Below are 26942 nucleotides of genomic sequence, written 5' to 3' on the forward strand. Positions count from 1 at the left end.
CACAACAGGCAGGTCAGGATTAAAGGAAATGAAGACAGCCTCATGGTTAAGTCATAACCTCCATCCTACCCCAACTTTGGGGAAACCACCTCTGTTTTCTTTCAAGCCTCGGTGATCCGTGCCTTTTTCCTCGTTCCGCACAGTGGCCTACCTTAAAGAGCGGCGTGAGGATGATGGCTCCTGCATTCCCAAACTCAAAGGCCATCAGCAATTGAGGAAGGACCTTGTGGCAACAGAAATCCTCCGGGAAATTATCCAGGTTGTCGCTGAGCTCCTGGAAAAACTTCTGCCGCTCGGCCGGCTCCTTAATCTGTGGAAAGAGGCGTTACCAAGAGTTACGTGTTCAAATCTGCCCCCCCCTCACTCTTTTCAGCTTGGAGACAGGAAGGGGGGAGGCATGGAATTCATGGGCTCCAACCAAGCTGGAGCCAGGGATTCCCACAGATCCCATGTGGGAAAGACCCCATTATCTGACCAGCCTCAACAAGGGTATCAGGATATTTGATACCTTTTATTGAAGCAACCAACTCTGGAGGCCACCAAGTGGAGGTTTCGTGCCTATATATTCTACGGCGGTTTTTTTCTGAACTTGGCCACTTTAAGACTTGTGCACGTCTGTGTACATAGCTTTCAAATTTGACTCAACTCCATAGTTGCCTGTACCTGCTTTCGCTTAGTTTGCCAAACAGTGATGGGAGGAGGATGGGTGAATTTCAGGGGGGGGGGGGGAAAGGCTACGGAATGCATCGAGAGCCTTCTGTTTCTGGAGAGACGTTATCTATCAAGGTCAAGTTTATTTATTTATTTATTTATTAATAAAATTTATATGTTGCCCAATCCCTAGGGACTCAGGGCAGCGTACAAAATTAAAACAATAAATATAACAATAAAAATGAGTACATTCACACAGCATGTCCCAATCGTATCCCGCCCCCCCCCCCGGGGACATCAACCCCAGGCCTGCCGGAACAGGAGAGTTTTAATAGCTTTCTTGAAGGCCGGCAAGGTGGGAATAGTTCGAATCTCAGGGGGAAGTTGATTCCACCACGTCGGAGCCGCCACAGAAAAGGCCCTTCCCCGAGGGCCCACCAGCCGTCATTGTCTGGCCGACGGGACCTGAAGGAGGCCCAATCTGTTATGAAGAATGTTTGAGTGGCACAGACAGTTTTTCCCAAAACAAAAGAACTGAACTCAGTTGGTAAACTATGAACTGTAGGTGGACCAGAGGGGTGAAAGGGGGTTTTATCTATGTGGGTTTTCGCAGGAAAATCCCAGAACTGACTTTTCTTCTGCTGTGCCTAGATGGACCTTTCAATAAAGCTACACTCTTGGTCATCCTAAAGAGCCGGGAGTTTCTTTTGTTGGGCGTGCCAAATGGGATGGCTGACAATAGCTAGCTAGGGAATTCTGGGAGTTGAGGTCCACACGTCTTAAAATGACAGTGGTTGAAAATCACTGTTGTACAGGAATATTATGCCTTGTGGCAGTGCTTCCCAATTTTTTTCCTTCATTACCCAAAGCCACCTATCAGAAAATCTTATCATACTTCAAGGACCAGACCTATGTCCCTTCCTTTAGCACCGTCGGAACTTCAAATGGTCACTGAATGAACAGTTATAACTCAAGGACAACCTGTATGATAAGAACAATATCACTGAATGATCTTTATCATGGCACAGTGGTCAGAATGCAGGATTGCAGGCTAACTCTGCTGACTGTCAGCAGTTCGATCCTGACCGACTCAATTCTGCCGACTGTCAGCCTTCCATCCTTCCGAGGTTGGTAAAATGAGGACCCAGATTGTTTGGGGCAAGAGGCTGACTCTGTAAACTGCTTAGAGAGGGCTGTAAAACACGTGAAGCAGCAGATAAGTCTAAGGCAGTGGTTCTCAACCTTTTTAATGCCGCGACCCCCAACCGGTCGTAAGTTGAGGACTACTCAACCGGTCGTAAGTTGAGGACTACTCAGCTGGTGCAGCACCATTTGCAGAATGGGGCTTTGGGCGGGCTCAGCAGGGCAGAGACAGCCTGGACAATTCCTATTGGCTTTTGAAAGCCAATAGAATTAGACTCTATTCAAGAGAGTCTATTCTATTGGCTTTCAAAAGCCAATAGAATAAAAGGGAGGAGCACAGCTAAGGAAAAGGGGGAAAAATAGCGGACTGCGTTATTTGGCGACCCCCGTGAAATGGTCGTTCGACCCCAAATGGGGTCCCGACCCACAGGTTGAGAACCACTGGTCTAAGGGATATGGCTATTATAACTTTTCAACAAATTACCATTGGTAATTTCAATGACTTTTTGTCTTCATAAAAAAGCTGGGGGGATTTTTAAATATATTTTAGGATGCGTGGCAATCTTTTTTTTGTAAGAGTTTTATTAATGTTTTACAATAACATCCTTAGTGCCTGGTGTACAGCGTGTTGTCTTGGTTCATGATTTTTTTTTACAATCAATAATAATTAACAGTCAATAATAATTAATTGTTATATTTCCATAATTAGTATATCAATTGATAATATATTTCTTCATCCTCTCTTCTCCCAATAATATTCTCCTTCTTCAGCATTAAACAAATATAATTTTAATATTTAATATTATCCATATATAAATGATTAAATAAAAACATTTTCTTCTATATTTATACCAACAATAATAGTGTCCATATATAGCATTTTTTCTTATCAACTTATGTTATGTTCAGAAAAGTTACCTTATTAATTCACCATATATCTTATTTTCATAAATCTTGTTTAAATTCAATTTCTCCATAATATTCAAACAATTCTTATCAATCATAATTTTCTCAATAATTAACATCTAAATATCCAAGTTTTCCACTTAAATATATCATCACAATATTGTCATATTTCATATATTATAGAAATACTACTTATCTATCATAACATCTACCTGTAACATCTGTTCTCATCCATTTATATCTCACTTCTATTTGTAAAAATTAATTAAATCACTATACATCTTTTTTCAAAGTTCTTATTAAGCTTAATTTCCTTACAATCATTCCTTAATCCTAAATCTTTTCAAGCTATTTTCAGATATGGGAATTGGAATCTGAAATGTTCCAGGTTCCAAGCAAGTTCTCTGATCCACAAGGAGGACCCCTCCTACAATTTAGCCCCATGGAAAGTCATAGTCATAAAATCAAGCAGACACAGGCCAAGAGCCTTTGGTGGATAAGCCACTGTGCTCCCCACCTCTCACCTGGATCTCCTCCAGAAAAAGGTTGGTCTCCACAAACTTGTTGTCCATGAAACTGCCCGTCCGAGAGCAATTTTGCAGGAATTTGGCTGGGCTGGGTCGAACTTTGGGATTCGCACCAACCAACTCACAGTAATGGGGCACCAAGGACTTAGGGATCTGGAAGAGAAGGAAGCAGGCAGATAGGTCAGAAAAAAGGAGAGGGTGGTCTCCAACATAAAGCTGGTCCACCCAGAAGCAAGAGAGGCAAGACAAGTTGGACACTTGTTGTCATGTCTCGAGCAGTTCCAATGTCAACTGTGCAACTTGCAGCCTTCTCACTTTGCAACCTTATTGTCAGAATCCAATTATATTTCACCTCTAGTTATTAACTATGGAAAACCCCATTCCTGCCCTCTCTGGATTCTGTCATACGATGAAGGGAAGGGGTGAGCAAAGGGGCTTTATGGCCCTCACTTCCTTCAGTACAATTCAAAGAGACTGGATGTGGATACCACCAAAAGGACTAACCATAACAATGAGGCTATTACCTTGCATGTAGTTCTCTCTGAAGTCTCCATCCAGCCGGCAGTAAGGAAAAGGGGGTGGGAGTGTAATGCCTGAGACTGTCGCTGGAAGAAGGGGGTGATGGGGGGCTACTGGGGAACCCCTTAAAACCTTGAATGGGAGAGCTTGGACCCCAAGTCCTGTCTAGAACGCCTGCAACCATTTTCTCTTAATAAAGATGCCTGTTGGAAGAAAGATTCCAAGAGTTCTGTCTTCTTAAGATGCAAAGCGGGGTGGGTCCTTACACTTATGGAGTAGATGAAACACGCTTCATTTTAGGGCACTGATTTACAATCTTGACAACTTTAAGATGGGTGTACTTCAACTCCCAGAATTCCCCAGCCAGCAAGAATGGGAGTTGAAGTTCACCCAACTTAAAGTCGTCAGGGTTGAGAAAACTGGTCTAATCCATTTCTATCTTTTACTCCTAATACGCCAGGCCACTCTTCTACATCCGGGAGAAAAGGGAAAAAGAGAGAAAGGAATTGACACCACCCAGTGACGTACAAAGCTAGTCACCTCCATTCGGTCCACTCCATGTCCAGCCTAGAAGACCATTTTGTCCATCTGTATCCATCCCATTTCATTCATCAGATGAAACCTGCATTCTCGCAACCAATCAATGGTGGGAACTATCGGTTACAGTTTATGGGGTTGTGTGAACCCAGGGATTAGTTCAGTCAACCACTGTTCAATGAACTTTTGGGAAAGGGTCACCAAAGAGACTCACTTTGTTGAGAGACCGCAGGGAGGATGATCGGGGCAAGGGACCGTTGAAGACCTCCCAGATGAGGCAGCCAAATCGCCACATGTCTGCTGACCTATCACCACACACAGAAAACAAGTTTGAGTCAAATCAGGATCATGAGGACTAGCTCCATGGCCACTGAATAGTTTGTTTCCAAGACACATTTAACCCCCCAAAATACGACACAGATCAGTCTATGCCTGGGGTGTCAAACTGTCGGCCCACGCGCCGGACTTGTCATTCAGAAACCACACCCACCCCATTGCCAGCAATGGCAAAACCATCCCAATACGTTGCGCGACATCACGTGACATCGCGAGTTTGACATGTCTGGTCTATGCTGAGGGGGTTCCCACAAAAGACAAAACCAGGTTAAAAACAGGTTTGTGTCTTTGCAGAGAACCCTGTTTCAAATAAAGAGCTGCACGTGAACCAAGCCATCACTTCAACCTGGATGTAGTTAAGTTTACTGTATAACAGGATGTGTACATTCAGCCTTTAGTTATGTTAACACAAAGCTTAGCCGTTGGCACTTTGTGAACCTGCCTTGTTTTCAAGGAAAGATACCAACTATGGAAAGAATTTACAGGATTACAGAATAACAGAGCTGGAATGGACCTTGGAGGTCTTCTAGTCCAGCCCCCTGCTCAAGCAGGAGACCCTAAACCATTTCAGACAAATGGCTGTCCAGTCTCTTCTTAAAAACTTCCAGTGTTGGAGCATTCACCACTTCTGGAGGCAAGGAGTTCCACTGGTTAATTGTTCTAACTGTCAGGAAGTCCCAGGTTGCTTCTCTCCTTGATTAGTTGCCATCCATTGCTTCTTGTCCTGCCTTCAGGGGCTTTGGAGAATAGTTGGACCCCCCCCTTCTCTGTGGCAGCCCCTCAGATATTGGAAGACTGCAATCATGTCACCCCCTCATCCTTCTTTTCACTAGACCAGACATCCCCACTTCCTGCAACCGCTCTTCATATGTTTTAGCCTCCAGTCCCCTGATCATCCTTGTTGCTCTTCTCTGCACTTTTTCCCCCGAGTCTCAACATCTGTAGCACAGGACACACGAGTGGCCGATTTTACCTTGGATCTTTGACCCACTGCTGCCCTCGTCAAAGCAAAAAGGCCGAAAATTTAAACACTTTTAATTGAACTTAGCCTTTATTGATTAGATCCCTGGAAACTGGTTAATAATTTCTTGCTTCGTAATGGCACAAACTGATAGACAGTCTCCAAGGGGCACCTCCAAGCTTTCAGGAATGTTCTAATTGGTGCAGATAGTTCAAGCGTTCCTGAAAAAGTTTCCTCCCGCAACCGATTCAGAAACTGGATTGATATTCCTCATGCAAATCGGATGGTAATCTGAATCCCACTGGATCCAAATCTGACTTTAAGCAACTGCATTTTGCATGGACAGCTCTCCTGTCTTCAAAAGCTGGTTGTCCTCCCCCCACCTCTGCTCCTTTGCAAACCCCCAAAATTTATTTGGGGGCTCTGGTCAACCCCCCCCCCCCCAAATGAGATCCTGCTCATATGTGCAGATGCAAGATCCACAAGTCCTCCGACAAAACCTTGGCCACTTTAAAATGGGTGGACTTCAACTCCCAGAATTCCCCAGCCAGCACAGTGAGCAAGCTCAAGAAACTCTGTACAGCTACTCCTCGACTTACGACCACAATGGAGCCCAAAATGTCTATTGCTAGGCAAATTTGAATTTTGGCCCATTTTATGACGGTTGTTAAGTGAATCACTGCAGGTTAAGTTAGTAACACGGCTGTTAAGTGAATCGGTCTTCCCCGCTGACTCTGTTGTCAGAAGGTTGCAAAAAGAGGATCACCTGACCCGGGAAACGCTGCAACCGTCATAAATAGGAGTCAGTTGCCGAGCAGCCGAATGTGGATCATGTGACCACGGGGAGGCTGCAATGGTCGTTAAGTGTGAAAAATGGTCATAAATCATTTTTTCCAGCGCTGTTGTAACTTTGAACGGTCCCTAAATGAACTGTTATAAGTTGAGGATTACCTGGATTTCAAGAATGCTAATTTAAAATGTGGAGAGAGAAAGAGAAGTGAGCTTACCATTTCTCTCCAATGTTTTTGGTGCTATCGGAGAATTCGGGAGGGTTGTATTTCTCCAGCTCGGGGACCCCCTTCCGTGGCACGGTGACGTCCCCCTGGGCCGGGCACATGTAATCTAACCCGCCAAGTTTCCACTCGCCAGCACGGTCCACGTAAACCACCCCCATGCAGACGTTGTTATGGATCAGGTGACAGTCGTTGACCAGGAAACTGAGGGCTTTCTAGGAAGGAAAAGGGGAGGGGGACAGATGTCTGTCAAGGAAGAGGTCACGGGTCACAGCCAAGGTCAAGGAGGTGGAATTCACACAGCCTGCTGGATTCCTGCAGGAAACGCAGGATATAAACCTAACAAATATATATATATATTTGGGAATATAGCTTCTTTGTGGTGGCGCAGTGGTTAGAATGCAGGATTGCAGGCTAACTCTGCTGACTGCCAGCAGTTCGATCCTGTCCGGCTCAAGATTGACTCAGCCTTCCATCCTTCCAAGGTCGGTAAAATGAGGATCCAGATTGCTGGGAAGGGCAAAAGGCTGACTCTGTAAACCGCTTAGAGAGGGCTGTGAAGCACCGTGAAGCGGTACATAAGTGTAAGGGATATTGCTCGTGCTTTTTCTCCTTCTCTCCTTCCTTGCTTCCTTGCTTCCTTGCTTCCTTGCTTCCTTCCTTCCTTCCTTCCTTCCTTCCTTCCTTCCTTCCTTCCTTCCTTCCTTCCTTCCCTTCCTTCCTTCCATCCATCCATCCATCCATCCATGGTACGCAATGGTTAGAATGCAGCATTGAAGGCTGACTCTGCTGACTGCCAGCAGTTCGATCCTAACCGGCTCAAGGCTGACTCAGCTTTCTCTCCTTCCGTGGTGGGTAAAATGAGGACCAGATTGTTGGGAACGGCAAGAGGCTGACTCTGTAAACCGCTTAGAGAGGGCTGTAGAGCACTGTGAAGCGGTATATAAGTCTAAGGCAGGGGTTCTCAACCTTGGCAACTTGAAGACTTGTGGACTTCAACTCCCAGAATTCCTCAGCCAGCAAAGCTGGCTGAGGAATTCTGGGAGTTGAAGTCCACAAGTCTTCAAGTTGCCAAGGTTGAGAACCCCTGGTTTAAGGGATATTGCTAGTGCTAGTGCTAACTTGGAACGGTCACTAAGCAAGCATCATAACTTGAAGACTACTTGTACTGAAAGTTAAAGGGTCTAACCCAGCACTCCCCACCCTGATACCGGTCTCCCCAGCACTCACCGCAATCTGATGAAGACCCCAGGAAATCTCCGGCTCGCTCAAGCCCTTCCCGTCCCCCCGCGACTCCAAGTAGGCCGGCAGCGGTGTCACCGGTTCAGTGACCACATGCAAACTTTTCTCTGTCTGGGAAATCAAAGGAGAAAACATGATTCTCATCATGGAGGAAGCGAGGGGGGGGGAGGCAAGTGGGAACTGCAGGAGAGAGTGTCGTGAAATGGGACGGCTGGTTAGGAATGTCCTGGTTCCAATAGAAGAGAATATTTGTAGCTCGGGGTTTAACTGTAGCTTCCCTGGTGCTCTCTGAGCTTGGCTGGTTTTCTTGCAGACATTTCATGACCCAACTAGGTAACATTATCAGTGCTAGAAGGGAGTGGGGTTTACAGAATGGAAGGAAGATGGGAGGAGGAGGAGTAGGAGGAGTATGATGCTCTTGGTCTTCTCTGAGCTGGGTGGTTTTCTTGCAGACATTTCATGACCCAACTAGGTAACATTATCACTGCTAGAAGGGAGTGGGGTTTACAGAGTGGAAGGGGAGACGGGAGAAGGAGGAAGAGGAGGGAGGGAGGAAGAGGAGAGAGGAAGAGGAGGGAGGGGAGGAGGACTGTGGGATCTTTGGTGCTCTCTGAGCTTGGTTGGTTTTCTTGCAGATGTTTCACAGGGATAAATCACATTTGCACACCTTTGACAAGAGATAGTAAAAAGCTAAGAAGGAAACAAGACCAGAAGACTTTGACTAGAAGACTTTGAGTCCAGCCAGATAAGCAGGGATGAACACCAGACAAACAATCAAGCAGAAAACAACTCCCTGATCCAGGAATCACCAAGGAGAAAACCACACTCAACCAACACTGACAGAGCAAGTGACTGTCTGTAACCAGGGAACAAATTCCACATTCACACAACACATGATGTTGGGTCATGAAACGTTTGCAAGACAACAACCAAGCTCGGACAACACCAAGGGACCCACAGAAAGAGAAGCCCAGATAAGCAGGGATGAACACCAGAGAAACAATCAAGCAGAAAACAATATCCTAATCAAGGAACCACCAAGGAGAAAACTGTAACTCCATCAAAACAAAGAAAGCAATTCTATATAAACCAAGCAAACTCCACACTCACTTCCACTGACGATGTTACCTAGTTAGACAATGAAATACCTCAGGAAAGGAAAATACTTGTAGCTCAGGGTTGAAATGAGGAGTGCTTGATGCTCTCTGAGAATAATAATAATAATAATAATAATAATAATAATAATAATAATAATAATAATTGGAGACAGCAGAATAGAAGAGAAAGAGCTGGAAAAGATAACAAAATACAAAGACCTACAAATAGAAATAGAAAGACTGTGGCAAAAGCAAGCAAGGGTAGTACCAATAGTCATAGGCTCCTTGAGTGCAATCCCAAAACAACTGGAGCACCACTTGAACACCATCATCGGCATTGACAAATTCGCTATTAGTCAATTGCAAAAGGCGGCCGTAATAGGAACTGCTTCCATCCTGCGACAATATCTGTAATACCATCAAACTTCCACATCTGCCTATCCCAGGTCCTGGGTAAGGACTCGATAGGTAGACAAAATGCCAAATCCAGTCTGAACGTCTGGCTGACTGTGTGGTGATTAATAATAATAATAATAATAATAATAATAATAATAATAATAATAATAGGGTTGCTATTGCTCCCCAAGAGATTCTGCCCAGGTTTCAAAGGCCTGCTGCTGAAATAATCTTAAGATACCTCTAAGCCATCAATGTAGGATAAGATATTGGGGTGCCGGAGCGTCTTGAGGAATTTAAAGGCTGTTTTGGCAAGCTGGGTCTGCTCTTCGGAACTCGGCTTCACCTCGTGTACGAAAAGAGAGACCGGTTCTCCCGTAGTCTGTGAGAATGAAAAGGAGCAGGGGTGAGAGAGAATGGCGGTTATTTGCTAGCCACAATCAGGCCATAATCAATGGTCAAGAGGACAGTTCCCCAGATCCAAGTGGCCCCCACGCGCCCATGTTTAAATGAGGCATGAAATCCTAGCTAGTCACTAGGGAGAACGAGATCTCCAGCTTCGTTGCCTTTATCTCTGCCTTTTCTGTTTTATTGATTTGATTGTAATTTTATGACAATTGATAATCAACAGATTAGCTTGCCTCCTGGGCTTTTGAGTGTTCCATCACCGGAGGTTTTCAAAAATAAACTGAATCAGGATGAAATGAAGTCTCCAGTCTTGAAGTGGCGGGGGGGCTGGACTAGAAGACCTCTAAGGTCCCTTCAAGCCCTATAATTCTAAGTCCATACATCTTAAAGCAGTGTTTCTCAACCTTGACCATTTTAAGGCATGTGGACTTCAACTCCCAGAATTCCACAGCCAGCAAAATTATTTTTTATCTGTCTGTTAGGAAAAAAGCTATTTTGGTCTGTATGTATAAATTTGGTCAAAAATTTCTTTAGTCTTTCTGCTATTACTGAGGCAAAAATTTTATAATCTACATTTAATAACGATATTGGTCTGTAATTTTTTATTTGCATCAAATCAGAATCTTCTTTGGGTATTAAAATAATATTAGCTTCAGTCCATGTATTTGGTATTTTAGCCTCCAAAAGTATTTCATTGCACAGTTTTTTCAATATTGGGCTTAGTATATCTTGTAATGATTTGTAGAGCTCTGCAGGTAATCCATCTGGATCCGGAGTCTTATCATTTTTTTGTCTTTTATGGCCTCTGTAATCTACATCATTGATATTTTCCATTTGGAGAATGGAATTTGGAGAAGTGGCAGGGTTGATAATAAACAGAGAAAAGACTAAAGTGCTAACTAAAAATCTAACAGAAAAACAAAAAACCAACGAGCAAAAAACTAAACCTTCACATAGTCAAAAAAGTTAAATATTTGGGAATTTATTTAACAGCAAGATGTGCAACAATAAAAGAAGACAACTATGTAAGATTGTTAAAACAAATAAAATTGGATCTGGAAAAGTGGAAAAATTTACAACTTTCAATGCTGGGGAGAATAGCAACAGTGAAAAAACTACTTTTTTTATTTCAAACGATCCCTGTAAGACTGGGAAAAACTATTTTTGATGAAGTAAATACAATTCTGAAAATTTATCTGGCAACGAAAAAAAGCTAGAATTAGACTGAAAATGTTACAAGAAGTGAAAAAAAATGGAGGATTTGGACTGCCAGACTGGACATTATACTTCCAAGCAACTATATTATCATGGCTAAAAAAGTGGATAATGCTTAGAGATAAAAGACTATTATACCTAAAGGGGCATGACCTACAACTTGGATGGCATGCCTTTCTCTGCTATGGGAAGAATAAAATATATAGATAATTTCAAAACCACTTTATAAGAATGCATTTCTTCTAGAATGGGAAAAAATAAAAGCGAAAATCTATATTAAAATACCTAGATGGCTTTCAACAATGGAAGCATTTGCTCACCCAAATTTAATTAATTGCAAGAAAGTTATGACCTATAAAGATATTTTGGACAATGAAGGGAAATTGAAAGACAAACAAGATTTACAAGAACAAGGTATTGATTTATCATTTACTGCAAATTCAAATGAGATATGAAAAGATGCTAAAACAACGGGATTTTATAAAGAACAGAATTTGACCAGATGCTGCTAAAAACAGATGAAACATTGATTAAGAAACTCTATAAATATTTGTTGAGCTTAAAGATGGAAGAGGAACATGTAAAATAAACAATGATAATATGGGCAAAGAACTTTGGACATAATAGAGAACTAGAAAACTGGCAAAGTTTATGGGAAAGAAATGCTAAATTAACGAAAGCAGTGCCTTATAAAGAAAACTTATACAAAATGTTTTACAGATGGCATTTAAAACCAGTGACATTAGCGAAAATGTTTAAAAATATGTCAAATCAGTGTTGGAAATGCAAACAAAGTCAGGTACCTATTACCATATCTGGTGGACATGCCCTCCTAAAGCTAAAAGATTTTGGTCAAAAATATACATATGGTTGGAGAAAATGACTAAAAAACATTTCGATTTTAAGCCAGAATTGTTTCTGTTAGGAATAATAGGAGGGAACTATGAGAAAGGTTGTATATACTTAATTATACATGTATTAACTGCAATAAGAATTGTATTTTCCCAATACTGGAAAAATGAAAACTTACCAACAGAAGTACTAATTAAGAAAATTATAGATTGTGCAGAAATGGATAGATTGACATTAAAGATAAAAGAGAAAGAAGACTCAGTGTACTTTTAGAACATGGGACAATCTTTATCAATGGCTAGAAAAACAAGTTGGAGAAAAAGGAACGTGATATGTAACATTGAATATATACTAGTAAGAAGAAGACTATTGAGCGATTAACTAACCCAGTGTTTCTCAACCTTGACCATTTTAAGGCATGTGGACTTCAACTCCCAGAATTCCACAGCCAGCATTGCTGGCTGTGGAATTCTGGGAGTTGAAGTCCACATGCCTTAAAATGATCAAGGTTGAGAAACACTGAAAGCCTATTGATTATAATACAGAAATTATTATTCACTGTTTTTTGAATACATGAGCCCAGACCACATGCTGTTTGCTAAATATTAAGAAGGTTGTTTTTAAAAACCCTAACCCTATAAAAATTATATATACTTCAACTCCCAGAATTCCCCAGGCGGCCAGTGTTTCCCAATCTTAGCCACTTTTAAGATCGGAGGACTTCAACTCCCAGAATTCCCCATCCAGCATAGTTGGGTGGGGAATTCTGGGAGTTGAAGTCCTCCCCTCTTAAAAGTGGCTGAGAAAAGTGCAGTCAATGCTTGAATCCCGTCTGATCACACAAGGATCGACCCACGCAGGGGTCCCAAGCGCCCCCCCCCTTCACCCCAGATCCCCCTGCCCCAGGGGGATCCCCACCTTGCGCCTCTCCCCCGAGGGTCACCCCTGTGCAGCCCCCCCTCCCCTTCCTTCCCCGCCCCCTGCCCGGGCGACCCCTGTGCAGCCCCCGGCCCACCTTCCTCCGCCCGCGGTGCAGCTGCCAGGCGCCCCCCGGCTGCGGCAGCGGCGGCTCCGGCGGGGAGGCCGCCTCGAAGGGGAAGTCGCGGATCGGGTCCCGGGCGAAGAACCACATCCTGGGCCGGGAAGGGGCGCCCGGTTGCCGAAGCAGCCAGCCAGGCAGGCAGGAGCAGCCGGGCAACGTTGCAAGGAGGAAGCGTCGCTGGAGAGCCGGGCTCAGCCCCGGATCCTCTTTGCAACCCCGGAAGTGGTTGGAAGGAGGGCGCCGGCGAGCGTGTGCAGAGTGCCGGGGCCCGGGGACGCCTCCGGGCGTTGCATGCCGCGTGCACACGTGCGCGCGGAACGAACGCGCGTCTTTGGGGAGGGTTCTCTGCACGCGATGCAAGAAGCCCGCGCTAGCCAGCCCCTGTTGAGGCTGGGGGAGGGCGGGGTTGTGTGAATGCAGGTTGGGGGGAGTTTAGGGGTGGCGTTCCACGCGCACCCAGACACGGGAGTGGCCCACGAGGGGTCGAGCGTGGGAAGGCAGAAGGATTTGCAGCCGGGGGAGGAGATTGCACGAGGAAGAGGGGACGTGGCTGCACTCTTGTATAAGTGCCAGGAGACCCCTCCCTATTCCGCGGGTCTGCCCCGGGGTTGCCTGGAGAAATGAAAACCCTTTTTTCTCTTCTCAGGGCTAGAAAGAAAACGGTGGAAAACAGAGAAGACGCCAGATAAAAGGGCCAAGAAACAAGGTCCTGCAGCAGTCTGTCAAGCTCGGAAGATGGCTGGACTTCAACGCCCAGAATTCTCCAGCCTCTTAAAAGTGACCAAAATTGAGAAATACTATTAAGATTCTGAGAAGGAAGGAGGGAAGAAAGGAACGAAAATGGAGGGAGGGGAGGAAGGAAAATAGGAAGTATGGAGGGAGGGAAGGAAAGCAAATAGGAAGGAGGGAAGGAAAGAAACTAGGAGAGGGAAGGAAGGAAGGAAAATAGGAAGGGTGGAGGGAAGGAAGGAAGGAAAACAGGAAGGAGGGCAGGAAGGAAAATAGGAGGTGTGGAGGGAAGGAAGGAAAACAGGAAGGAAGGAAAATAGGAAGGGTGGAGGGAAGGAAGGAAGGAAAACAGGAAGGAGGGCAGGAAGGAAAATAGGAGGTGTGGAGGGAAGGAAGGAAAACAGGAAGGAAGGAAGGAAAATAGGAAGGGTGGAGGGAAGGAAGGAAAACAGGAAGGAAGGAAAATAGGAAGGGTGGAGGGAAGGAAAATAGGAAGGATGGAGGGAAGGAAGGAAGGAAAATAGGAAGGGTAGAGGGAAGGAAGGAAGGAAAGCAGGAAGGAAAATAGGAAGTGTGGAGGGAAGGAAAATAGGAAGGGTGGAGGGAAGGAAGGAAGGAAAATAGGAAGGGTAGAGGGAAGGAAAATAGGAAGGGTGGAGGGAAGGAAGGAAGGAAAATAGGAAGGGTAGAGGGAAGGAAGGAAAACAGGAAGGAGGGCAGGAAGGAAAATAGGAAGGGTGGAAGGAAGGAAGGAAAACAGGAAGGAAGGAAAATAGGAAGGGTGGAGGGAAGGAAGGAAGGAAAACAGGAAGGAAGGAAGGAAAATAGGAAGGGTGGAAGGAAGGAAGGAAAATAGGAAGGGTGGAGGGAAGGAAGGAAGGAAAATAGGAAGGGTGGAGGGAAAGAAGGAAGGAAAACAGGAAGGGAAGAGGGAGGGAGAAGGTGGAAATTTCAACTCACCCCTTTAAAGGTCAGACTTTTGTTTTAGAGTATCGTAGATATTAAAAGAAAGAAATTACATTTCAGGAGTTCTTCCAATCTTATTTTTATTAATACTCATTCCGCCAATCAAAATATCATATCAGTGGCGAATCCGAGATGCGCTATTAGAAAACAAATCTTTTAAAGTAGCCTTTTCCAGAGTAAGGTCAGGACCTGTTACAGGTAATCCTCGACTTATGACTGTAAGGTGGCCCACCCATTATGGCTGCCAGTCAAGGCAGATCATCTCACGTAATGACCACAATTGAGTCCAAAATTTCTGTTGCTAAGTGAATCACTGCAATTATTCACTTAACACGGTTTTTATGGGGGTCCGGCTTCCCCCTTGACTGCTTGTCAGAAGTCGCAAAAGGGGGAATCACGTGACCACGAGACTCTGCAACCGTCATAAATACAAGTCAGTTACTAAGTGTCCAAATTCTGATCATCTGATTGTGGAGATGCTGCAACGGTCATAAGTCACTTTTTTCAGTGTTGTCGTAACTTTGAATGGTCACTAGGCGAAACTGTTAAGTTTGTGTAGTGTACAAAAGTCACCGGTGCATTCTTAACAAACATTATCTGACAATGATAGTTTGACTATTTAGCTTTTTAGCACTGTTGTTTTTTTTCTGCAAAGGGTCCAGGTGTTCATTTTGGGGCTTCTATTTAGGATTTCTGGCATTTAATTGTTTTAGTTTGGAAACTTGAGCACTCGTGTTACACTTGAAAGATTTTCCCTGACTGAAAAAAATGTAAGTAAAGATCACACGTATTTATTCATTCACGTGGTTACAGCGGCAAGGATATTATTTGCGCAAAAATGGAAAGCTACGGATGTACCGAGTGGGGAAACATTAATTCAGAAAACCATGTATTGCGCAGAATTAGACAGGATAACTAAAAGATTAAAAAATCAGGATGAATCAGATTTTTATCAAATATGGAATAAATTTTATAGATGGTGGGGGAAAAAAATGGAGGTCATTGTAATGAGAAAAGCCAAGATTGAGATTAGAATGATGTTACTGTAAAGAGATTTATTTGTAATTAATGTAAATATGGACTGAGATGTCTGTCAAATGTTGGTTTACCATGTTCAATGTTTTTAATTCCTTTTTTTTATTCAATAAAATTTATTAAAAAAAAGAAAAAGATTTTCCCTGACTGCAATTGTGTGGGAAAAAGAAAAACACAGATTCAAAGAAGGATGAAAATATTTCTGGCTGGGGCTCCCCAAATTATCAAAAGAGTCTGGAAATACAGTTCAAGGCCAGTTCAGTTACACTGTCACGGAATTTTATTTTATTTTTATTTATCAAACGTATATGGCTGCCCATCTTGAGAATGTGTCTAATTCATCAGATGAGACACCTCTGAATCAGGGAGGATGCTCAGAATGCCTTCAAAGAGGGCCAGAAACAATTACATTTAGTCCCCCACTTACGACTATAATTTGGTGAGTTTTGCCCCATTTTACAAACTTTCTGGGCACAGTTGTTAAGGGAATCCCTGCAGTTGTTAAATTAGAACCCAGTTGTTAAGTGAATCTGACTTCCCATATTGACTTAGTTTGTCAGAAGGTCACAAAAGGGATCACATGACCCTGGGACTCTGCAACCGTCATAAATATGAGTCAGTTGCCAAGTGTCTGAATTCTGATCACGTGATCATGGGAGATGCTGCAATGGCCGTAAGTGTGAAAAATGAACAGATGATTGTAAGTAATAATAATAATAGTAAAGTTGGAAGGGACCTTGGAGGTCATCTAGTCCAACCCCCTGCTCAGGCAGGACCCTTTCAGACAAATGGCTGTCAGTCTCTTCTTAAAAACTTCAGTGTTGCAGCATTCACAACTTCTGGAGGCAGGTGATTCCACTGGTTAATTTTTCTAACAGTTCTGGCTGTAAGGAAATTTCTCCTTAGTTCTAGCTTGCTTCTCACCCATTGCTTCTTGTCCTGCCTTCAGGCGCCTTGGAAAATAGCTTGACTCCCTCTTCTTTGTGGCAGCCAAGAACTATCTGCATTTTTCCCAACTGATTCAAAAGTCAGACTCAAATCTCCTTGGATCATTTAATCTGAACCTCGAACTCAATCTTGTTTCTGCATTGTTTCCAATTCAGACATGCAATTTGATATTTTTTTTTTCCTCGTTCTGGAAATATTCCTGAGCCGGAATTTATCAGAAAGGAAAAGTGGGCAAGCGGGTCAAACAGCTGGAAGTTCAGATGCAGCTCTCGGCCATTTTCTCCTTCCTGGCCCAGGCCAGTTTTGGACTCTGGCCACACCCTGGTTTGCATGCCCAGTGGACTCCCGGCTCTGCCCTGGGGCCGTTGCTCACGGTGGGCGCCCACTCCGAGGTCATGCGGACAGATGATGCTTTGGCCAACTTCTTGCCAGTCCGGTAGCGTGAAGAGCAGAAGCAGTAGACTAGCGGGTCAAGGCAGGTGCTGAGGAGGCCAAAAAGGAAGAATACGTGGCTGAGCGAAGGCGGCACCTGCTCCCGCGTCAGCATCTCGGGTGAGAACCAGTACCAGAGGCCCAGCAAGTAGTAGGGCGTCCAGCAGGCGACAAACGTTAGGATTGTGATGGCCGACATCTTCAAGGTGCGGACCCGGATTTGGTGGATGTTATTGTGTGAGCAGCGCAGGTGGACCTCCCTGGATTTCGCCGAGGCTACAAGAGAAAGAAAGCGACAACAATAGAGCTGTGTTTTATGGTTAATGGTGGATTCCTGAACAAACCAGGATTGGCTCCATTCGGAAAGGACCCCGAGCCCCAATAAAGCCAGCTGCATCAGGATGCAATGTCCTTCGAGGGTCTAATGGTGAAGATGCCACGCTAGAAATCGAGAGAATGGGGAGTTTTAGTCCTATCTTAGATATGTGTCAGAATCCAATTATATTTCATCTCTAGTTATCAATTATAAAAAAACCCATTTCTGCCTTCTATGGATTCTGCCATAGGATGAAGGGAAAGGGGTGAACAAAGGGGCTTTATGGCCCTCACTTCCTTTGGTACACTTCAAAGGAACTGATTGTGTGTATTGCCAAAAAAGCTAACCATAAGAATGGGGCTATTACCTTTCATGTAGTTTTCTTTGAAGTCTCCATCCAGCCGGCAGTAAGGAAAAGGGGGTGGGAGTGTAATGTCTGAAACTGTCGCTGGAAGAAGGGGGTGATTGGATGGGGCTACTGGGGAATCCCTTAAAACCTTGAATGGGAGAACTTGGACTCCAAGTCCTGTCTAGAACGCCTGCAACCATTTTCTCTTAATCAAGGATGCCTGTTGGAAGAATTATTCCAAGAGTTCTGTCTTCTTAAGATGCAAAGTGGGGTGGGTCCTTACAATATGAGAGCTCTCTTTCAGCCAATCACTAGGAAACAGAGAGTTCTAGTTCCACCTTAGATATGAAAGCTGGCTGGGTGATGGGCCAATCACCAGGAGACAGGGAGTTCTAGCTGGCCTGGGTGACCTTGGGCCAATCACCAGGAGACAGGGAGTTCTAGTCCCGCCTTGGGCATGAAAGCCAGCTAGGAGACTTTGGGCCATTCATCTCCTGTCAGGCCAGCCCACCTGACAGGGTTGTTGTGGACAAAGAAAGAGGTAGCAGTGTGTTCCCCATCTTCAGTTATTTATAAAAACCTTGCTGCTTACCATGCACCCCTTTCCAGGGAAGACCCCCTCCCCCCACTGGTGCATGCCACGAAGGCTCACCCCTCCCTTGTGCCATCTTCCCTGAGATCTCGACCAAGATGCGAGAGTAGCAGAGCAGCATCACCAGCAGCGGCACCAGGAAGAGGCAGGCGAAGGTGAACAGGTTGTAGAGGGTTTCCTGCCAGTGCGCCCCAAAGCTGCCCACTGTGGCACATTGGACGAAATGGATGGGCTGCGACCGGCTGACCGTGTGGAAGACAAGCATCTGGAAAAAGAAAGGCCGTTTCCCATACAAAACACACACACACACAAACACAACAGAGGTCTAGATTTCAATTCTGGTTAGGACAAGTCTTGAAGTACAGAAGCGTTTCTCAAAGGTGGCCACTTTAAGACGTGTGGACTTCAACTCCCAGAATTCTCCAGCCAGCACAACTCCTTTCTGGGAGTTGAAGTCCAAACGCCTTAAAGGGGCCAAGCTTGAGAAACACTGCCTTAAAATATGGTTGCCTAAACTGCATCTTCCTCACCAAATGGTAGAGTTCCTCTGATGGAGATTTTTAAATTTGATACATACTGATACATACATAGATGACAGATAGCGGGATAGATGGACAGACAGATATACAGAGAGACAGGAGGGAGAAACAGACCAGAGACTTAGAGATGATGGAAGGATAGGTTGATAAAAGGAGGGAGGGAGGGAAAGACAGACAGACAAAAATTAGATGATAGATGGATAGATATAGGATTGATAGATATACATATATACATACATATACATCAGTGGTTCTCAACCTTTTTAATGCCGCGACCCCCAACCGGTCGTAAGTCGAGGACTACTCAACCGGTCGTAAGTCGAGGACTACTCAACCGGTCGTAAGTCGAGGACTACTCAACTGGTGCAGCACCGATTGCAGAATGGGACTTTTGGCGGGCTCAGCAGGGCAGAGACAGCCTGGACAATTCCTATTGGCTTTTGAAAGCCAATAGAATTAGACTCTATTCAAGAGAGACTATTCTATTGGCTTTCAAAAGCCAATAGAATAAAAGGGAGTAGCACAGCTAAGGAAAAGGGGGAAAAAATGGCTGGCTGCATTGTTTGGCGACCCCCGTGAAATGGCCGTTCGACCCCAAATGGGGTCCCCACCCACAGATTGAGAACCACTGATATACATAGATGATAGATAATGGATGGATAGACAGACAGATAGATGATGGATAGATGTAATCTTTGATTTACAATCATTTGTTTAATGATTGTTCAAAGTTACAGTGGTACTGAAACATGACTTTCAACTGGTCCTCGTAGTTGCAACCAACGCAGCATCCTCACAGTCACATGTTTAGAATTTGGGTTGGCAACTGGTATATATTTACATGCGTTGCCTGACGCTATGTGATCGCCATTTAACAATTTTCCAAGCCGGCTTCCAGCAAGTAAAGTCAATGGAGAAAGTTGGATTCGCTTAAGAGCTGCTTGATTCACTTAACAATTGCAGTGATTCATTTATCAACCATGGCAAAATTGGCGCGACTCGCTTAGCAACAGAAATTCTGGTCGTAAGTCAAGGAGTATCTGTAGATAGAGATAAGATATATAGGAAAGAACAGAACAGGTGGAATGGAAAAGGTTGTTGGAACAGCCTCCATTAGATTTGAATGTAGGTATCATCCTAGATCATTGGTTCTCAACCTTCCTAATGCCGCGACCCTATAATACAGTTCCCCATGTTGTGGTGACCCCCAACCACTTATACATTTATTTATTTATTTATGAGACTTATATACCGCTTTAAGTGCGAGCACTCTCTAAGCGGTGTACACCAGTAAGCAATGTATATATATTTATTTACATTGCCCCCAACCATCTGGGTCCTCATTTTACCTACCCCGGAAGGATGGAAGGCTGAGTCAACCTTGAGCCGGTGAGATTTGAACCGCTGACCTGCTGAACAACAGTCAGCTACAGTGGCCTGCAGTACTGCACTCTAACTGCTGCGCCACCTCGGCTCCTACATCACTGGGTGCCAGGGGCGTGGCCAAAGAAAAGGGGGAAAAAATGGCGGACAGCCTTGTTTGGCGACTCCCGTGAAATGGTCGTTCGACCCCAAATGGGGTCCCGACCCACAGGTTGAGAACCACTGTTCTAGATAGTATTTTCTTGTTTTCATGAATTTAGATGACCTCATAATCCAGAATACATGAGGATTGGATGGGTGGAAAGTAGACCTAGAAGAACCATTTCAAAGGCTAGATGCTGGTCTTCTTGGTTTCTTAACATGGACAGAGGTTCTACATACCTGAGGTAGTGCTAGGAGGAAGCTGAGGGTCCACGCTATGCACAGCATTGTCTTGTTCTTCCTCTTGGCTCTGCTGACCCTCAGGGGATGCAAGATGGCTGCCCAGCGGTCCAGGCTGATCACTACCGTCACGAAAGAGCAGGCGTACATGGCCACCAGCTTGAGGAACATCAAAAGCCGGCAGGCCAGGTCACCAGCGTACCACTGAATGGTCACGTTCCACACTGTGTCCAGTGGCATGACCACGAAGGTGACCAGAAGATCAGCAGCAGCCAGATTCATGAGAAGGATGCAGAGATGTGGCTTGCGTTGAAATTTCTTGGTGACGCTCCACAACATGGCGGCGTTGATGCCAGTGGAGCAAAGGAAAAGGACCACAGTGATGGCCACACGGATTTTGGCTGCCGTGGAGAACGTGGGGAGTTGGGAGCTGCCTCTGGGAACCTCACTTGGGCTGAAGGTCCCATCCATGCTGTTGGCCCCAGAGAGTGGCGTTCATTGGCTCAACCAACATCAAGCCTTCCCAAGGAAGGAAGAGCATTCTTCACCAGAGAGGTCCATCAGCTGGACCAGGGCTTCCCCTCCAGGAGGGACCCCCTCTGGTTCTCTGGGAAGTCCTACTTTTCGAAGAACTTGGAAGAAGCAGGATGACATGGCTTCCTACTCAGACATAGCTGAGGTCATCTGATATGAGTCCTTAAAGCTGGTAGTTATTTGGGAGTGAAATTGGCTTTGGTCTCCCAGCAGAAAGATGTCCTACTTAGAAGACGTCATGCTTTATTTGGGATGCTGGGTCTCCAGGGCAAAAGGAGGCAGCTTAGTCCACATTGGTGGCCGGGAACAGAAAAACAGTCATGGCTGTGTCGCTGTGTTGGCTTCTTCCGGTGGCAGCCATCTTCAGCCTCTCGCAAAGTCCAGGGGTCCTGAGGCCACCCGACACTCCTGCAAGGGGACAGAAGCCAGCTTTCTTTCACTTGGTTGCACCAGCCCACCCACCCATATTTCCAAAAGTGTTGAAATTCAAAGCTATGGGTTGCATCCTGCAGGATTTTCATGGCACTGAGCATCCTTCAGTTCTGGCCATTGTGGCAGGATGTAGATCAGGGGTGTCCGCCCTTGGCAACTTTAAATTCTGGGAGTTGAAGTCCACAAGATTCTGAGTTGAAGTCCACAAATCCACAAGAAGTCCACAAGACCTGTGGACTTCAACTCCCAGAATTCCCCAGCCAACTATGCTGGGAGTTCAAGTCCACAAGCCTTAAAGTGGCCAAGGTTGGACACCCCTGATGTAGATGTAGGTGGGTGAGCTTCCATGAAACGTGGTTAATCACTTGCTTGGAAGAGGGCAAGAGAGTCTGCAGTTTTCCATAACAACATTTGAAAAGAAGGAAGAACCGCTTGAAGAACGTAGAATAAAGTGGGCGAAGGATTTTGGTTATAATATGTAGATGGATCGGTGGGAAATTTCAAAGGGCTGAAATTTACTTTACTTTGTGACTTTAACACAGTAGTTCTCAACCTGTTGGTCGGGACCCCATTTGGGGTCGAACGACCATTTCACGGGGGTCGCCAAACAACGCAGTCCGCCATTTTCCCCCCTTTTCCTTAGCTGTGCTACTCCCTTTTATTCTATTGGCTTTTGAAAGCCAATAGAATAGACTCTCTTGAATAGAGTCTAATTCTATTGGCTTTCCAAAGCCAATAGGAATTGTCCAGGCTGTCTCTGCCCTGCTGAGCCCGCCAAAAGTCCCATTCTACAAACGGTGCTGCACCAGTTGAGTAGTCCTCGACTTACGACCGGTTGAGTGGTCCTCGACTTATGACCGGTTGGGGGTCGCGGCATTAAAAAGGTTGAGAACCACTGCCTTAACAAGACGTTTTATCAAACGATGCGTCATTGGCATAGGAGCCCAGAGAAATTATCTACAATTTATCAAGGCCCTTCAAATGCAAGTCATCCTTGATTTACGACCATCAAGGACTTAATTCGTGACAGTTGCAAAATGAGTTGGTCACGTGACTGACCCAATTTTATTACCATTTTCGTGGTGGTCTAGTCGTAAGACGAGGAAGTGAGACTGGTTGTCAGACGAGTACGAGGACTCCTGCACTGGGCAAGGGGCTGGATTAGGAGACCTCCAGGGTCCCTTCCAGCCCTAGCTTTCTATGATTCAATGATTACAGGAAGTCCTCGTCTTGCAACAGTTTGTTTAGTGACCGTTCAAAGTTACAACGGCACTGAAAAAAGTGACTTATGGTTGTTTTTCACACTTACAACCGTTGCAGCCTCCCCCTGGTCACATGATCCAAATCCAGTTGTTTGGCAACTGGCTCATACTTACGACCGTTGCAGTCTCTCTCGGGGTCACGTGATCCCCTTCTGACAAGCAAAGTCAGTGGGGAAGCCAGATTCACTTAACGACCGTATGACTAACCTATCAACTGCTGTGATTCACTTAACAACTGTGGCAAGAAAAGTTACAAAATGGGGCAAAAGCTCACTTAACAAATGTCTCACTTAACAAGATAAATTTTGGGCTCAACTGTGGCTGTAGGTTGGAAATGAGAACCACAGGAAGGGTAATTTTATCACGTTTCCTGGACATGTAAAAAAGCTTTAAAAAAAAGGGATTCACGTCCATACGTGGTGGATTTTAAAGATTAATATTCAACTGAAGCCAGAAATCTCCCTTTTAGAACTGGTGGATCAGGGTAAGATAAGTGTCATGAAAGGTTATTTCAGTACAGGCAGTCCTCGTCTTATGTTCATTTAGTGACTGTTTGAAGTCACAACAGCACTGAAAAAAGTGACTTATGACCGTTTTCCACACTTATGACCGTTGCAGCATCCCCATGGTCATGTGATCAAAATTTAGACGCTTGGCAACTGGCATGTACTTATGACGGTTGCAGTGTCCGGGAGGGTGTCACGTGATCCCCTTTTGCGACCTTCTGACAAGCAAAGTCAATGGAGGAAGCCCGATTCCCTTAATGACCATGTTACTAAAGAGCTGCAATAATTCACTTAACACAGTGGTTCTCCACCTGTGGGTCGGGACCCCATTTGGGGTCGAACGACCATTTCACGGGGGTCGCCAAACAACGCAGTCCGCCATTTTTTCCCCCCTTTTCCTTAGCTGTGCTACTCCCTTTTATTCTATTGGCTTTTGAAAGCCAATAGAATAGACTCTCTTGAATAGAGTCTAATTCTATTGGCTTTCAAAAGCCAATAGGAATTGTCCAGGCGGTCTCTGCCCTGCTGAGCCCGCCAAAAGTCCCATTCTGCAAATGGTGCTGCACCAGTTGAGTAGTCCTCGACTTACGACCGGTTGAGTAGTCCTCGACTTATGACCGGTTGGGGGTCGCGGCATTAAAAAGGTTGAGAACCACTGACTTAACAACTGTGGCAAGCAAGGTCATAAAATGGGGCAAAACTCACTTAACAACGCTCAGCAACAGAGAGTTTGGGCTCAGCTGAGGTCATAATTCCTGAGGCTCTTAAGAGGCACAGAAATGAGAAGATTTGACGTGACCCTCAGCGGAGGGGTGGCTGGTGAAGTTGACAGATTTTGCTGAAATTAACTACTCTGATGAAAGAAAAGGCATTCTCTGCATTTGCTGCCAACTGGAAGCCTCTTGTGGAGATGTTGCATAAGACAGAAAAATGATTTTGTGACTCATGGTTTTGATGGTTAGAGAAAGGAGGGAATTATGTTGAAACCTTGAAGACAGAGATTTGTTTAAAATTGTGCATCTAACTGCCAAGGATCAGAAGCCATTTCTTTGTATGCATTTCTGTTTGTTCCTTTATTTCCTTTTTCCTATGTTTTTTTTTCTTTTTTTTTTCTTTCACATTTCTATATTTTTTTCTTTCTTTGAATGTATTTCTTATTAGCTATCTAAAATACTTTAATAAAAATATATATATTTAAAGTGCCAAAGTTTTTTGGGGTGGGGAGGACAGAGAAACAATGAAAAGGTGGGGAAGGAAGAGGAAAAAAAAAACCCAGGAAATGGAGGAATATGCATGTCAAGGCAGTAACAGATAATAGTGTAATAGGTTTGGATGGGACCTTGGAGGTCATCTAGCCCAACCCCCTGCTCAAGCAGGAGACCCTAGACCATTTCAGACAAGTGGCTGTCCAGTCTTTTCTTAAAAGCCTCCCAGTGATGAAGTGCCCACAACTTCTAGAACAGTGTTTCTCAACCTTGACCATTTTAAGGCATGTGGACTTCAACTCCCAGAATTCCACAGCCAGCAATGCTGGCTGTGGAATTCTGGGAGTTGAAGTCCACATGCCTTAAAATGGTCAAGGTTGAGAAACACTGTTCTAGAAGCAAGTAGTTCTATTTCTATTCTGTTGCCCAGGCCTCTTGAAATATTGATAGCAGTACAACTTACAACCATTCATTCAATCATCGTCCAGGGTTACAGCGGTGCTGAAAAAAGTGACTTACGACCATTTTACAGGTTCAAATTTTGGACACTTGGCAACCGGCATCCTACCAGTAACCGGTATAGTGGCTGCAGTATCCCGGAGTCAGTTCCTCTGATCAGCAAAGTCAATGGGGAAGCCAGAGTCACGTAAGAACCACGGAAATCATGTAACGACTGCGGAGGTTCAGTTCACAAGTGTGGCAGGGAAGGTTGTAAAATGGGGCACAGCTCCTTTAACAAATGTCTCATTTAGCAAGGGCTATTTGGGGCCCAATTGTGGTCGTATGTCGAGAAGTACTTGTATAGGGTCTCCTGCCTGAGCAAGGGGTTGGACTAGAAGACCTTCAAGGTCCCTTCCAACTCTGTTATTAAAGAAAGGGCCATGGGAGAGGAAAGGCAGTCTTAAACTTTTTCATCCTTCCGAGGGCTACCAGAGGCAGGACCCTTCCAGCCCCTTCCTCTTCTCACCTTCAGACCAAACCCCCTCCTCCTTGCCTGACCCATCAACTCTGGGAACACCTTGGAAAGAGTGTAGAGAAGAGCAACAAAGGTGATTACGGGGCTGGAGAAAAAAACATACGAAGAACGATTGCTGGAAGTGGGTATATCTAGTCTGGGGAAAAGAAGGACCAGGGGGGACGTGATAGCAGACTTCCAGTATTTGGGGGGCTGCCCCCCAAAAGAGGGGGGTCCACCTATTCTCCAAAGCACCGGGACAGGAAGCAACGGATGGAAACTGATGAAGGAGAGAAGCAACCTAAAATTAAGGAGAAATTTCCTAACAACACAATTAATCAGTGGAAGGGCTTGCCTGCAGACATCGTGGACGCTTCATCACTAGAGGCTGTTAAGAAGAGATGGGACAGGCACTTGTCTGAAATGGTCTAGCGCAGTGGTTCTCAACCTTTCTAATGCCGTGACCCCATAATATAGTTCCCCATGTTATGGTGACCCCCAAATGGGTGTGGCCACCAATAAGAGGGAGTAGGACAGCTAGGGAAAAGGGAAAAAAATGGCGGACAGCCTTGTTTGGCGACCCCCGTGAAATGGTCGTTCGACCCCAAATGGGGTCCCGACCCACAGGTGGAGAACCACTGGTCTAGGGTTTCCTGCTCAAGCATGAGGTTGGACTAGATGGCCTCCAAGCTCCCTTCGAACTCTTGTTATTCTGTTGCTCTGCCCTCTTAAATGAAAGGCAACAGCCCAGTAACTAAAACGATTATCAGAAGCCAAACATTTGCTCGATATCCCAAATGGGACATTTAGCCAGTACTTACCGTCTCCCCAGGCTGGTTCTGCCGTCCTTCAGCTGCTCCAGCAGATGTGGGAAAAAAGGGGGGGAAACAAGAAAGTGCGTGTATTTCTGTGTCTACAGGCACTCACAGCCCTGTCCCCCCCCCCCCCGGCTTTGTGGTTGTGTGTTTGTGAAGGTCACTGCAGGCACTCTGCGCAGTGCTTGTCCTCTTTCTCTTCCAGCTTCCAATAATTCTATTTAAAGGTGCCTCTCTTCCTTTTCATTCTCGCCTCCTCTTCCAATCGCACAGACGGCCGCGAAGTCACAGAGACCTTGTTTCCACTGCCAGTGACAATCTCTTGGGTACCAGATGCTGTTCTGGACACGATGGGGACCCCCTCAGCCGAGAGCCTCCCCCAGCCATCTGCTTAGCTTAATGGGAGGAGGACGGAGGGCTCAGAATTGGAAAGTCAACTGCTTTGCAACTCTTTTTGGTAGTTTTTGAGTGGAAAAGCGGCAGGGAAGCATGGATTCGGTAGGGTGAGCCTTAACAGAAGAGTTAAGGCCTTTGAGATGAGCTGTTAGTGCCAGGAGCATCGTGCCAGGAGCATCGTTTCCTCACGAGTCTCAAATGAGGTCAGATGACATGTGGGAATCGTCTCAGGGGACAGGAGGAAGAAAGACAACTGGGATGTAAAAGAAAGAAAAGGGCCGTGGGAAGCAACTGAAAAATAATTTCAGTCTTGCAAGGTTCT

General features: G+C 45.1%; 2 protein-coding genes across 3 annotated transcripts in view; both read right to left on the reverse strand.

The window, feature by feature from the left end:
- SCYL1 (SCY1 like pseudokinase 1) overlaps positions 1-13754 on the reverse strand; it is a 34075-nt gene extending 20321 nt beyond the window's left edge. The window contains exons 1-7 of one of the 2 annotated variants that reach the window (XM_039359897.1): positions 12819-13754; positions 9570-9710; positions 7824-7946; positions 6588-6808; positions 4498-4588; positions 3225-3380; positions 152-310 (exon numbers count right to left, since the gene is read on the reverse strand). In XM_039359897.1, the coding sequence (XP_039215831.1) occupies positions 152-310; positions 3225-3380; positions 4498-4588; positions 6588-6808; positions 7824-7946; positions 9570-9710; positions 12819-12935 (1008 nt within the window). In that variant the 5' untranslated portion in view covers positions 12936-13754. The remainder of the gene's footprint in view (positions 1-151; positions 311-3224; positions 3381-4497; positions 4589-6587; positions 6809-7823; positions 7947-9569; positions 9711-12818) is intronic. The other variant, XM_039359896.1, reaches the window with a different exon arrangement.
- A 2878-nt stretch (positions 13755-16632) lies between these two features.
- LOC120315516 (gonadotropin-releasing hormone II receptor-like) lies at positions 16633-26332 on the reverse strand. The gene is made up of 4 exons (XM_039359964.1): positions 26231-26332; positions 20516-21457; positions 18273-18477; positions 16633-17231 (listed from the first exon to the last, which is right to left on the reverse strand). Exons 2-4 carry the CDS (start codon positions 20984-20986, stop codon positions 16780-16782), a joined length of 1128 nt encoding a protein of 375 aa, XP_039215898.1. The 5' UTR covers positions 20987-21457; positions 26231-26332; the 3' UTR covers positions 16633-16779.
- Positions 26333-26942: the final 610 nt, after the last annotated feature.

This window comes from Crotalus tigris, unplaced genomic scaffold, assembly GCF_016545835.1.
Source record: "Crotalus tigris isolate CLP2741 ecotype Arizona unplaced genomic scaffold, ASM1654583v1 scf7180000019143.106728444:792265, whole genome shotgun sequence".
Taxonomy (NCBI): Eukaryota; Metazoa; Chordata; class Lepidosauria; order Squamata; family Viperidae; genus Crotalus; species Crotalus tigris.

Coding starts and splice junctions, on each gene's coding strand:
- LOC120315516 (XM_039359964.1), bottom strand. CDS start 20,986: ATGGATGGGACCTTCAGCCCAAGTGAGGTTCCCAGAGGCAGCTCCCAA. Junction 18,478..20,515: donor TCCTCCTAGCACTACCTCAG/GTATGTAGAACC, acceptor TTCTTTTTCCAG/ATGCTTGTCTTCCACACGGT. Junction 17,232..18,272: donor GAAGATGGCACAAGGGAGGG/GTGAGCCTTCGT, acceptor TTTCTCTTGTAG/CCTCGGCGAAATCCAGGGAG.